At 38.3% G+C, this 14,137-nt stretch overlaps 2 protein-coding genes across 6 annotated transcripts in view; one reads left to right on the top strand and one right to left on the bottom strand.

The window, feature by feature from the left end:
* LOC122561818 (coatomer subunit gamma-2) overlaps nucleotides 1-14,137 on the top strand; it is a 60,929-nt gene that overhangs the window by 36,862 nt on the left and 9,930 nt on the right. The window contains exons 10-18 of the mRNA XM_043714021.2: nucleotides 231-364; nucleotides 1,419-1,486; nucleotides 2,210-2,398; nucleotides 3,055-3,150; nucleotides 3,952-4,195; nucleotides 7,021-7,096; nucleotides 8,942-9,045; nucleotides 9,980-10,105; nucleotides 10,527-10,592. Of these exons, the coding sequence (XP_043569956.2) occupies nucleotides 231-364; nucleotides 1,419-1,486; nucleotides 2,210-2,398; nucleotides 3,055-3,150; nucleotides 3,952-4,195; nucleotides 7,021-7,096; nucleotides 8,942-9,045; nucleotides 9,980-10,105; nucleotides 10,527-10,592 (1,103 nt within the window). The remainder of the gene's footprint in view (nucleotides 1-230; nucleotides 365-1,418; nucleotides 1,487-2,209; nucleotides 2,399-3,054; nucleotides 3,151-3,951; nucleotides 4,196-7,020; nucleotides 7,097-8,941; nucleotides 9,046-9,979; nucleotides 10,106-10,526; nucleotides 10,593-14,137) is intronic.
* mest (mesoderm specific transcript) overlaps nucleotides 1-14,137 on the bottom strand; it is an 80,878-nt gene that overhangs the window by 20,840 nt on the left and 45,901 nt on the right. The window lies entirely within an intron of this gene.

The raw sequence follows: 14,137 nt of genomic DNA on the forward strand, positions 1-14,137 counted from the left end.
AATCTAAATAAAGCTCTGTCCACAAATCATCATACAGTATATGTAAAGGTAAAAACATTAAAAGGTATGAATTTTAATCCGGGTTTAGGTGATGGTTCTAACTGCCCAAACCTTGTATTCATTGATGTTGTCTGACCTCCTCTATTAGTTTATTACACTTTAGTCATTTTCAGGGTTCCATATTTCCTCAAATCCATTCATACTGACCCTGGAATCTTATAACCTAACAGGCAGGACTGTCCCTTATTTGATTTCATTGAAAGCTGCTTACGTAATAAACATGAAATGGTTGTCTATGAGGCAGCATCAGCCATCGTCCACCTACCTAACTGCACTGCTAGGGAGCTGGCACCAGCTGTCTCAGGTAAATACCTTTAAACTGATAAGGCAAGTATGATACAACTTAATATTAGATGCAGGGCTGCAACACTAAACTGACCATTACTGAAGCCTGATTCATTACTCAGCCTCCTGAAAAGTTCTTTTTTAAAAAAAAATGAGAGTTGTTTGAAAATTGTGGTTCCCTTGATGTGTAAATACAGAGCTTAGTAGTCACGCATAGTTAGGAATAACTGATGTTGACTGTGGGAATTCTACTGTCAGTTTTCTATGCTTGTGGACAAAGGAGAGGAAGAAAATCATCAGAAACATTACTTCATCAGACTCTGTGTATCTTTGTAGCAATTACATCAGCAATGTTATGGTAGAAAAGAAAGGAATTGGCCATACTTCCCACTCTTCTTTATTTGGTCTCTGTACATGCCTTGGAATAAGAACCGGATCTGACATATTTTTGAAATCCACAATGACTGATACCTGCTCAATTTTCACTATTAAAGTTCATCTGAAGAATGGCTTATATTCTGAAGGGCTATTAGTTCTCACAACTGTACCTCAGACTTCTTTAGAAGTGGAGATAAAAGTTTTGTTACCTGAGCCCAGTCTTTGGTTTACTGGCATTTCATCTTTGGATCACATTGGTCCTGGTTGAATAGCATTAGATTAATGAAACGGCATGCTTGTTCTGTTGCATTTGGAGTTTTCTGGGTTTGGAAATGCTCCCTGTGATGAATTGGCTGCTTCAAGAAAGTGAATCTTATTACTCCGGTCTATGATAGTGTATAATTCATTAGAAGGGCAGGATAACTGTCTCAAATAAATACAAAGAATATTGGAGAAACTGAGCAGGTGTTGCAGCATCTGTTCACAAGTGCTGCTAGGCATGCTGAGTTTTTCCAGCATTCTCTGTTTGTTTCAGATTTCCAGCAGCCAAGGTATTTTGCTTTTAGTTAGTTCAAATAATATTTTTCATAGTTTTATTTAGTTTTAAATTGATAATCTTTGCTGCTGTTGAATTTTACCTTATTAATTCTTCCTATTTGGTATAGTTGAGTTAACTTATTTCATTTTTCAAACAGTTCTGCAGCTTTTCTGTAGTTCTTCCAAACCGGCTCTGAGATTCGCTGCTGTTCGAACTCTCAACAAAGTAAGCTCAGTTTGTTGCTTTTTTCACTATATGTTTGTGCATTTTAAAAATGTATTAAGTCACTGAATCATTCATTGTACAATTTTTTTTTTTTGTATAACTATCATTGTTTTATTAAATGTTTTGACCTTTTTGTTTGGCATACCCAAAAAGTCACCAAATAATTACGCTGAGAAACATACGTAGGTAGAGTTTTGCTTTTTCCAAAAGATTTGGAGTTTTGCTATCTTCTGAAAGGATGCTTTAGTCCTAAGAGCTCAGATGCACCTTGAAGGGCTGCATGGGGGCTCCACAGTGTGCATTGTATTGCTACAATTGAATTAATTGATACTTGAACAGCTTATCACTAGAACAGTTATGAACCTCCATCTGTTTGACCAACTCTGATTATGCCTACAACTGTAGTGTCAGGTAACTGGGTTAGTGGAGTCATCTGAGTGCATTTCAACCTCCTCTGAAAGGCTTACCTTGCAATATTTAATGAGCTAGTGAAGCTAGTCAGTTATCCACAATACCATGCAGTAGTGTAGACCTATCTGTTTAGTTGCTGAATTATTGAAGCTTTTACAGGCAGTTGATTTGGTTCTGAACTTCCATTGTCAAGTGTGTCATCTTGGTCACCTAGATACTTCAGTGAAAAACTGGGTTTAGTAGCAAGTATGAATAGTCAGTAAACGAACTGATTGGAACATTATCTCAGTATTTGTTTTTGTTTCCTGGAAGGTTGCGATGAAACACCCATCTGCCGTGACTGCTTGTAACCTGGACCTAGAGAACCTGATCACAGACTCGAACCGCAGTATTGCAACACTGGCTATTACCACATTGCTGAAAACTGGCAGTGAGAGTAGCGTAGATCGGCTTATGAAGCAGATCTCAACTTTCGTGTCTGAAATATCTGATGAATTTAAGGTGAAACATTCAGGAAAATCCTATCCAGCTGTAGTCTAGAGAATAGGTTCAACATAATGAAAGGGAGTCTGCACTCTTAGATTTTATTAGTGTTTTTTTAAGTGTTCATGAACTCTTCAGTTTTCATTTAATTTTAGAATCATTTTATAATGAAAGTTTTAGAGAAAAACATTGACCTTAAAATTGTACTTATGGGATACTAAGATATGAATATTTAGCACATTTATCTGAGTTTAGCGAAAAATGTTAATCCATTGTTTAATTAGGTGAACAACTCCACTAATTTGAACAACCATTTTCAGTAAATGGGTTGAGATACTAACAACTTCACTTCAGGAAAAGAAAATGGCACTGTAGCAGAATTCCACATGTTTTTTCAGAACTATAGTAGCCTATTTGCTTCATTTATGCTGTTTTATTTTAAAGTATGAATATTTAAAGAAAGTCTGGTGCTGGACAGAAACAACAATTTATTCTCTTGCAAGAGCTGACCTAATTCATGATTTACATTTGTTATTAAGTGTCAATTGCATTAAGGTTAGATAAACATCAAGATCAAAGTATTATATAGAGAAATGTTTGTAAAATGAGGAGATTAAATAGATTGTTTGTTAGAGAGTACTCATCTGAACTGCATTTATACAATTGCTGTTTAGGTGGTTGTAGTGGAAGCAATCAGTGCACTTTGCCAGAAATATCCTCGTAAGCACAGTGTTATGATGAACTTCCTTTCTAACATGCTGAGGGATGAGGTGAGCTAAAATCCTGCTATGGTACATTTTATTGAACATAATTTGTAGTTATGCAAATAGTTGTTGCACATGAACATATGATTAGAGCCTTTAATTTGATTCCTTTGTCCCATTAAGAATCAATCTAATTCCACCTAAAAATATTCAATGACTCTGCCTCCACTGCTCTCTGAGGAAAACTGATGTGGAGGTGCCAGTATTGAACTGGGGTGGACAAAGTCAGAAGTCACACAACACCAGGTTATAGTCCAACAGGTTTATTTGAAATCACAAACTTTAGTTGCGCTTTTCCTCCAAGTGAAGTCATTTCATCTGACTATAACCTGTGGTGTTATGTGACTTCTGACTCTCTGGGAAGAAAAGAAATCTGAAGGCCAATCATCCTTGGAGAAAAAGAGGGGAGGCGATGGCCTAGTGGTATTATCACTGGATTATTAATCCAAAGAACCAGGTAATGTTCTGGGGACCCAAGTTTGAATGTGACTCCAAATCCACAGTAATCTGGTTGAATTTTAAATGTCTTCTGGGATGGGCAATAACTTCTGGCCTTGCCATTGATATGTAATCCTGTGAATGAATAAAAAAAATTCTCATCTGTTTTAAATGGGTGATCCCTTATTTTAAAGCTGTGCCTTTGGGGTTCTGAATTCTCTCCACGTTCCCCTATTCTGTAAATGTTTTGGGAATTATTAAATTTGACTCGGCTAAAAAATGAAATTGATTGTTAATATGCAGATTATTCTGCATTATTGTTCTATGATACTATGTTTTGTTTATTGTGATGTACATTTGTTTGCCTAGGGTGGGTTTGAGTACAAACGTGCCATCGTTGATTGTATTATTAACATCATTGAGGAGAATCCAGATAGTAAAGAAACTGGTCTGGCCCATTTATGTGAATTTATTGAAGACTGTGAGCACACTGTTTTGGCCACTCGTATATTACACCTATTGGGTAGAGAAGCACCCAAGACTCCAGTTCCTTCCAAATACATACGCTTCATATTCAACAGGGTGGTATTGGAAAATGAGGCAGTGAGAGCTGGTATGTGTAATCTAATGCAAAGTGATATTCAAACTCTGTTCAGTTTTCTACTGTTTGAGTTTGTGTAATTAGAGAGGAGAACATATGTTACATTTTTTTCTCATTTTTTAAAATGATAAGCAGATCATGTTTTGTCTTGTTGCCGTCTCCATATCTAACTATGTAACCTAAAGACTAGCAACACTTCAGGAGAGATAGGAATTAGCAAGTCTGAATGTCTGTTCATTCCTTGCTCAAGTAGGCCAAATGTAGAACATAAAATGCAAAAGGGAGGTGTAAAATGTTATGACCCTTTAATCTGTTTTATGAACACATGTAAGCATATGTAAATTAGGAGCAAGAGTAGGTCATTCGACCCCTCAAACCTGCTCTGCCATTTCGTAAATGCAAGGCTTCTTGAAATGTGGTTTGAACTTCACATTCCTACCTACACTTGATCACCTCTGACCCCTTGTTAATCAGGAATCTATTTACCTCTACCTTAAAAATATTCAATGATTTTGCCCCCTCCGTTTCTACTCATCTTGGTCTAAAATGAAAGATAATTTATTTTTTTAAATGTGTCCTGTAGTATATGGAAAGTTTTAGTTTTCTTTCAATTCTTGCATTTCCACTTTCTGCTGACTATTCAACTAGATGATTAATGCTGCTCAACTCCTTCATAATCTGAAGCAGATGGATAATTCCAACAAAGCTTTTTGCTGTCTGAAGCTTCTCTGTGTATTCAGGATACAGGTGTCCTTTGTAAACTACTGATTTGGGAATGGTGGGTTTGAATCATTGAAAATGGTTACCACACAGACGGAGACTGGACCATAAGGACCATATTAGGGTGTCTCATTCCCCTGCCTTTTCCCTGTGGTCCTTCAAAACTTTGTCTTCAGATGATAATTGAATTCCTTTTCGAAAGCCATAATTGAACTATAAGAAATTGTCCAGTGACACTGAATTTCCTAGGTGGACAATTGTACTCATTAGCAAGTGATTGCCGACAACAGGAAAAAATGTTTTCAAGATCATAATCACTTGCTGGACAAAACTTATGCTCCTAATGATGAAGAGGAACCACCAGCTTTCTCTCTCTTTTCACTCTCCTCTCTGATAAATGCAACTTTAAATGCAAGGAATTTAAGTGAATCAAATTTTCCCACTTAAAACCAATGTAAGTGTTCGTTATTTAAATTCTGAAGGTTCTTTCTCATCAGAAAAAAAATCATTAAAACATTATATCCTGTCATTTGAAATCTTCATTGCTAATTTCTATACAGCAAACATTTTATTAACCGACATCTATGGGATCAGGAGAATACTGCTTGATCAAATATTCCGGATATTGAAGAGGTCCACATCATCAATATAAAAACGCGCTAAGTAATAGAAACGTAATGCAAGGGTAAACACGTCACTGTTCTTCTTTATTTACAGCATAAATCATTTTAAAATAATGTAACTTTGCCTTGCATAAAACTTAACAGCAGAGAGCCTTCTCTATCACACACTGAACTGACTACTCTGACATTGTGGTAAATCACAGTATTTGAGGAGAAATTAACTTGAAATTGAATCAACAGTTGATATTTTGTGCGGCCATTCGATTGAACAAGAAGTACATTGAGGTATTAAAAAACTATACTAATTGGACAGAATATTACAGTAAACTTCAGTATTTAGTGTATATAAGTTTTGCAAGTTTATCAAAAGTGCTGGTTCATAAAAGGTTCATTAAAATTTGCTGTACTAGTAAATTAAATAGCTTGTAAAATAAAATGAAATTTAATATAATGAAGAAATATGCTCGTCACCTTCCTATCTCCTGCATCCCACCAATCCTGCTCAAGACTAATCCTGCTTCCTGAATTTCCCACTTGTCACTCATTCGACTTCCTGACCCAGCTCACTTTGACCATATAACTTTCGAAATTCTTCACTGCCTGGCCAGCTTCTCACTATTAGCCCTCTGACTTGGGGCCCCTTCCCACTCCTCGACATACTCTTTCATCAATGCTTCTTGCCAGTTCACCTTCTCTCTGACTTCTTCATTTGCTACTTCACTCTCCCAAACCATTATTGTGAACGAGGGCTCTGGAAATGTGCAGCAAGAGGCCACAGGAGTAGCTTCAACTTGTAGGTGGTTCAGTTGTGAACTGGAGAATCAGCAGTGAGACAAAATGTTCAGGAGTGAGACAGTCTATAAGCCAGAGACTCAGTGATGACAGGGTAGTTCAGAAGTGGGAGAGGCCTCAAGCCAGGGGGTCAGCAATGAGAGGAAGGATCCAGCAGACATTCCAAAATGATACTAGTCATATCACATGGCCCCATATTAGATCCACTGAAATGACTTTTAAACAAAATTTGTAATGTTAAACAAGAATAAGGGCCCACTAAATGATTGAGAGTAAAGTGAAACTGCTTGAAATTAGGTAACCTAAAACAGGGACTTACTGAGTAATGCTTTTCATGACAACTGAACATCCCAGAGTGTTTTACCACCAATTAACTACTTTGAAATGTAGTCACTGTCAATGATCCCCCGAATGATTTTTTTTCAGTACTGTGGACCTATGAGCTCCATACACAACAGTGGCTTCCAGAAGCCGATGTGCTGCAATCCTGATTGGCATGCATGGAACCACCTGAGTGGCTACGCAGCTCAGGGAATTTGGTCACTGTTGTAATGTAGGAAATTGTAATGAAGATTCAACTTAATTGCCCTTTACAAGAGCTATAGCAAATTATCTTTAGTATATTTCACTATAAAGGCAATGCTTTATTTGTCATTGTGTGTGATCTTTTAACCAGTTTGCCATTTCACTTTTTGCCTGCAGCTGCTGTAAGTGCATTAGCTAAGTTTGGAGCCCAAAATGAAGAGCTGCTTCCAAGTGTCTTGGTTCTTTTACAGAGGTCAGAGTCCTATTATCCTCCTGGTTATAAATTTCCCCTTTTAAAAGGGTATCTGCTTAACAGTTTAGAACTGAAATTAAAACAGAAAAGTCTAGCAGCACCTGTGGAGAAAGAAACAGAGTTGAAGTTTCAGGTTTGACCTTTCACAAGAACTGTCAGTTATGATAAGTGTTCACAGACCACATGCAACATTAACTCTGTCTTCCTACTCATTCTGGAGGGAAAGGTTTGCCTCAAAATAATCAGTGAACTGCCTCAAGAAGCAAATAATATTTTTGTCAATGAAACCAGAGGAAATAAGTGGCTTAATTAAACAAAAATACTAAGACCCTGTTTATTTTGGAAGAGATCAGAAATTGAAATTTATTTTTCCAGGTGTTATGTTCCAGGTATTTTTCTGTATAATTTGACATGTATATTCCCTTACCTTAAGGGAAAGGGAAGGCAGGTTGAAGTAATTTGCATGTTTTGAATAGATTGAATGCTTGGAAAAATTCAGATCTGCAGCAATTTTTGCTGTTATTCTCCAGTTGTGTGAGATAAAGAGACTTGTTAGCAGGGTAGATCTCATGGAATACAGGGAGAACTAGCCATTTGGATACAGAACTGGCTCAAAGGCAGAAGACGGTGGGTGGTGGTGGAGGATTGTTTTTCAGACTAGAGGCCTGTGACCAGTGGAGTGCCACAAGGATCGGTGCTGGATCCACTACTGTTCATCATTTATATAAATGATTTGGAAAGGAACATTAGGACGTTCATATGTTAGTAAGTTTGCATATGACACCAAAATGGGAACGGTAGTGGATAGCGAAGAAGGTTACCTCGGATTACAACAGAATCTTGATCAGATGGGCCAATGGCCTGAGAAGTGGCAGATGGAGTTTAATTTAGATAAATGTGAGGTGCTGCATTTTAGGAAAGCAAATCTTAGCAGGAGTTATACACTTAATGGAAAGATCCGAGGGAGTGTTGCTGAACAAGAAGACCTTGAGTGCAGGTTCATAGCTCCTTGCAGGTCGACAGGATAGTGATGATGATGTTTGGCATGCTTTCCTTTATTGGTCAGAGCATTGAGTATTGGAGTTGGGGACTCATGTTGTGGCTATACAGGATGTTGCCTAGGCCATTTTTGGAATATTGTGTGAGATTCTGATCTCCTTCCTATTGGAAGGATGTTGTGAAACTTGAAAGGGTTCAGAAAAGATGAACAAGGATGTTGCCAGGGTTGGAGGATTTGAGCTATGGGGAGAGGCTGGGGCTGTTTTCCTGGAGTGTCAAAGGTTGAGGGGTGACCTCAGAGGTTTATAAAACCATGAGGGGCATGGATAGGATAAATAGACAAAGTCTTCCCTGGGGTGGGGGAGTCCAGAGCTAGAGGGCACAGGTTAGGGTGAAAAGGGAAAGATGTAAAAGTGACCTAAGGGGCAACATTTTCAATCTGAGCGTGGTGCGTGTATGGAATGAGCTGCCAGAGGAAGTGGTGTGAGGCTGATACAATTACAACATTTAAAAGGCATCTGGATGGGTATATGAATAGGAAGGGTTTGGAGGGATATGGGCCAAGTGCTAGCAAATGGGATTAGATTGGGTTGGGATATCTGGTCGGCATGGACGTGTTGGACCGAAGAGTCTGTTTCCGTGATGTACATCTCTATGACTCCATGACTGTAATATTGGGTGAGGTAGCTGGTCAGCACTTTCCATTCACATTCAAAATTAGGTTTTGCCAATTGGGTTTCAGCCCAGTCAAGTTCAATTATTTTAAGCTGCTTGCTAAATTTTCCATTTGCTTGGGCTATTGACTGGCAAAAAATTAATATAAACCTGAAATCTTCCACCACACAGGTGTATGATGGACTGTGATGATGAAGTTCGTGATCGTGCAACCTTCTACGTGAATGTATTACAACAACGGCAGAAAGTTCTCAATGCAAGTTATATTTTTAATGGTAAGTTTTCTGAAAGTATGTATACTGTCTTAACCCTGGATATTTGGATAGAGCATATGGTGGACCATTTTATCCCCTTCATTTGACTATTCATTATCAACCACAGCCATAATTCATAATTCCAGGCCCATTGCTATGATAGGGAGTTTTCAATACCTATCAGTGCTCTCGCTGCAAATCCACAAATGGGAGGCTATAATTAGCGTGATAATTTTGACATGGTTAGTTTTTGCTAAAAATAAAAGAAGTTCTAATATAAAAGATTTGCATACTCGCTGTCACGGTTGCAAAGTGCTTCACAGCCAATGAAATACTTTTCATTTCTTTTATGTTTCATTTTGAAACCTTTCATTTTTGTAGTTGCTGTTGTAATGTAGGAAATGCAGCAGATGAACTTGCTTACAGCAAACTCCCACAAACAGCAGTATGATAATGATCAGATAACATATCTTCACAAAATTGTTGGAGAGGTAAATACTAACCAGGTCACTGGGGATAAGCAACTGAGTTAGATGACACTTAAGGTGAAAATATTAATATAAAAGCAGAGTATATGATTCAAATTAGAACTTGAATTTTCCTAAACACTGGGGTTGCCAATTCTCCGTGCATTGTCCTGGAGTCTTCAAGAACTGACTAATGTACACACTCCATGAAGGAAATGCATAGGAACATTTGAAAAAACCTTTAAGCAATTCTTAGCAATTGCTGGAAAACCTCAGCAGGTCTGGCAGCATCTGTGGAGAGAAAACAGAATTAATGTTTCAGATTCAACAACTTCTGTTCTTGTTTCTGATTTCCAATGTGTGCAGTTCTTTCAGATTTTTTTAAAGCAATTTTGTTGACTAGTTATACATCTACTAAAACTGAGGTAAAAAGCACGGTTTGTACAATTGTTCAAGGGAAATGATTACAATTTTTCTTTCCGTCACAGGTTTGTCAGTCTCTATTCCAGGCTTAGAACGAGCTTTACATCAATACACCCTGGAGCCTTCAGATAAACCATTTGACATGAAGTCTGTCCCCCTGGCCACTGCTGTTCACATTGAGCCCAAAACTGGTATGTGCAATGTGATCCAATGTTCACTGTTGTGTTGAAATTATAGAGTTTATTTATGGGCAAATCATGAAGATTCAACAACCATTTATTTCTCTCTTCCACCAAACAAGTCATGAAGCTGAACAATTCAAGTATGTCATGCTAGATGCTTATTTAATCTACCAATTGGTTATTGTCAGCACTGTGGTGTTATTTGGACTATTTTCTGCAGAATGTAATGTCAAGTGATTTATTTTAATTGTGATTATTACATAATATGTCTATGGTAGACTTAGTTGTAATGTAAACTTAAAAATGGCCAGCATGGTTAGCAAGTTAATACAATATGATGATATGCCCTGATCATACTCCTGATGCAATCTTGATTTCTTAGATTGTTTCTGAAAATAGAATTCTGCCTTTGCATATTTATTCCCTGCAGAAATTACAGCTGTTGCCAGTAAACAATTGGAGAAGATTGCACCATTGTGTCAAGACATATTCCAAGGTAAAATAAAAGTTTAATTTTTGACTAAACGAGGTTCTATGACTTTATGCAATTTTTTTCGTTTATTTATATATACTCCAATTTTAACATTAAAAATCACACACCAGGTTATTGTTCAACAGGTTTAATTGGAAACACACTAACTTTTGGAGCATCACTCCTTCATCAGGTGATCTCATCGTATTCAAACAGATGAAAGACTCAACAGACAATCAATTTTTCAATGTATAATTTCAGTTACATCACATTGTAAATTTTTGCTATAAATTCTGTGTGTTAGGATTGAGCCCTCCACTATCACCTGATGAAGGAGCGGCGCTCCGAAAGCTAGTGTGCTTCCAATTAAACCTGTTGGACTATAACCTGGTGTTGTGTGATTTTTAACTTTGTACACCCTAGTCCAATACCGACATCTCAAATCATCCATTCTTAAATCTGCTCTTGCAAAGTTTGTTACTTTGGATTAATATTTCCCTGCCATAAAAGTGCTGCTGTCTGGGGATCTGTGCTTGTGAATCCCCATTCTGCCTCTACCTTTGTGGGCGGCACGGTGGCCCAGTGGTTAGCACTGCTGCCTCACAGCGCCTGTAGACCCGGGTTCAATTCCCGACTCAGGCGACTGACTGTGTGGAGTTTGCACATTCTCCCCGTGTCTGCGTGGGTTTCCTCCGGGTGCTCCGGTTTCCTCCCACAGTCCAAAGATGTGCGGGTCAGGTGAATTGGCCATGCTAAATTGCCCGTAGTGTTAGGTTAAAAGGGGTAAATGTAGGGGTATGGGTGGGTTGCGCTTCGGCGGGTCGGTGTGGACTTGTTGGGCCGAAGGGCCTGTTTCCACACTGTAAGTAATCTAATCTAATCTAATCTCTTATTTGTTCGAATCCCTTCCACTGATGTCGACAATGGAGTTAGTGATAATAGAAGTTTTCTAGAAGAAATTAAAAAGGTATTTACTGGAATCTTACCAGAACTAAGAAGTTGTTACCTATTAGGAAAGATTAAACAAGATACCTGTACATAGATCCCTGAAATTTGCCATCTAGGTTGATAGTGCTGTTAAAAAAGCATACGGTTTCATTGGTAGAGGGATTGAGTTCTGGAGCCGTAATGTCATGCTGCAACTATACAAAACACTAGAGCGGCCGCACTTGGAATGTTGTGTACAGTTCTGGTTGCCATATTACAGGGGGGATGTGGAAGCATTGGAAAAGGTGCAGAGGATATTTACCAGGATGTTGCCCTGGTCTGGAGGGAAGGTCTTATGAGGAAAGGCTGAGACTTGGGTCTGTTCTCATGGGAAAGAAGAAGACTAAGGGGGGATTTGATAGAGACATACAAGATGATCACAAGGATTAGATAAGGTAGACAGTGAAAGTCTTTTTCCTAGGATGATGACATCAGCTTGTACGAGGGGGCATAGCTACAAATGGAGGGGTGACAGATTTAAGACAGATGTCAGACACAGGTTCTTTACTTGGGGAGCAGTCAGGGTGTGAAATTCCCTACCTGCCAATGTAGTTAACTCAGCCACATTAGCGAGATTTAAATATTCTTTGGATAAGCACATGGATGATGATAGGATAGCATAGGAGTATGGATTTAGATTAGTTCACAGGTTGGCGCAACATCGAGTATGCGCTGTTTTGTTCTATGTTCTAGTTCGGATATTCCTCTTAGAAAAGGGAAGACTGATGACCTAATGCAGATCTAAAAGATTACAAGAGGACTTGATAGATGCAGAGAAAGTATTTCCACTTGCAGGCAAGATCAGAGCCAGGGAACATAGTTACAAGATTGTCACAAATAAATTTAATAGGGAATTCAAGAGAAATTTATTTTCCAAGAGAGTGGTTTAAATATGAAACTTAAAATATAGGGAGTAGTTGAGTTAAAATGTGTTTAAGGGATATCCAGAAAGAAAAAGATCTTTTGCTAGGGTTTTATGAAGTTGGGGGATAGGAAGAGGCTCATGATAACATGGAATTGTTGAATTTAATGGCCTGTAAATAATTTATAATATATATCAGATAGTTAACACATTCCAACAAAAACGAAGAATTCTAAAGGACAGACCTGCATTTACAGTTAACCAAAAGTCAAAGATAGTATCAAACTTAAAGAAACGTCATATAATTGAGCAAATGTAGGTAGCAGGTCAGAAGATTGGATAGAATATTAGATTAGATTAGATTACTTACAGTGTGGAAACAGGCCCTTCGGCCCAACAAGTCCACACCGCCCCGCCGAAGCGCAACCCACCCATACCCCTACATGTACCCCTTACCTAACACTACGGGCAATTTAGCATGGCCAGTTCACCTGACCTGCACATCTTTGGACTGTGGGAGGAAACCGGAGCACCCGGAGGAAACCCACGCAGACACGGGGAGAATGTGCAAACTCCACACGGTCAGTTGCCTGAGGCGGGAATTGAACCCGGGTCTCTGACGCTGTGAGGCAGCAGTGCTAACCACTGTGCCACCGTGCCGCCCACTCTACACAGACACAATGTGCAAACTCCCCACAGACAGTCACCTGAGGTGGGAATTGAACCCAGGTCCCTGGCACTGTGAGGCAACAGTGCTAACCACTGAGCCACTATGCCAACCGGTTTTATATATATAAAACAGCAAAGAATTCCTAAAAGAAATAATTAGAAGGAAAAGATTAGAGTTTGAGAAAAATTAGCCAAAAATAATTAAGAGTTAGGAAAGGTTTCTTCGGCTGTTTAAAAAATTAATAAAGTAAGTGGTCCAATAGAAAATTAGTTTGAGAAATTAGTAATGGAGGATGAAGAGATGGCAACCAAATTTAACAGATATTTTATATCGGTCTTCATTAGAAAGGATACAAGTAGCATCCATGAAATAACTTTAAATCAGGAAATGAAAGGAAGGGATGAACTCAGGAAAACTACAGGTAACGCAATCGATGAATTGGGGTTACGGTTCCTATAGCATGAACTTTTAAAATGTGTTGACTATAATGTGATTACAGTGACAACACTTTAAGCGCTGTTTCTAAAGCATGATTTTTCTAGAATGTGGGGCTGCACAAGAACACAATCATCACGTTATAGAAGAACTGACTGTACCAGGGAAGTAGTACTGAGCACGTTGTTGGAACTGCTAGTTGACAAGTCCCCAGGTTCTGATGGGTCCCCCTAGGGTCTTAAAAGAAGTAGCTGGTGAGATATTTGATGCATTGGTTTTAATTCTCCAAACCTCAGTAGATTTCGGGAAGATTTCTTTAGATTGGAAAATAGCTAACTGAAGTCCTTTTATTCAAAACAGGAATGGGGGCAGACAAGTGGAAATTACAGGCCTGTTACCTTAAGGGAAAATGTTAGAAACTACTATTAAAGAGTTTGTAACAGGGGATTTGATAAGTTTAAAAGTAATCAGGCAAAGTCAATGTGGTTTTGTCAAAGGGAAATCATATTTTACTAATTTATTGGTGTTCTTGAAGAAATAACTTTTGTTGCAGATAAATGGGAACCATTGGATATATTATACTTACTAAGTGCTTTCTGGAAATCTGGAATGCCA

The sequence above is a fragment of the Chiloscyllium plagiosum genome, unplaced genomic scaffold (assembly GCF_037043375.1).
Source record: "Chiloscyllium plagiosum isolate Xiang-an unplaced genomic scaffold, Cpla_swu_hap1 HiC_scaffold_23, whole genome shotgun sequence".
NCBI classification, from domain to species: Eukaryota; Metazoa; Chordata; class Chondrichthyes; order Orectolobiformes; family Hemiscylliidae; genus Chiloscyllium; species Chiloscyllium plagiosum.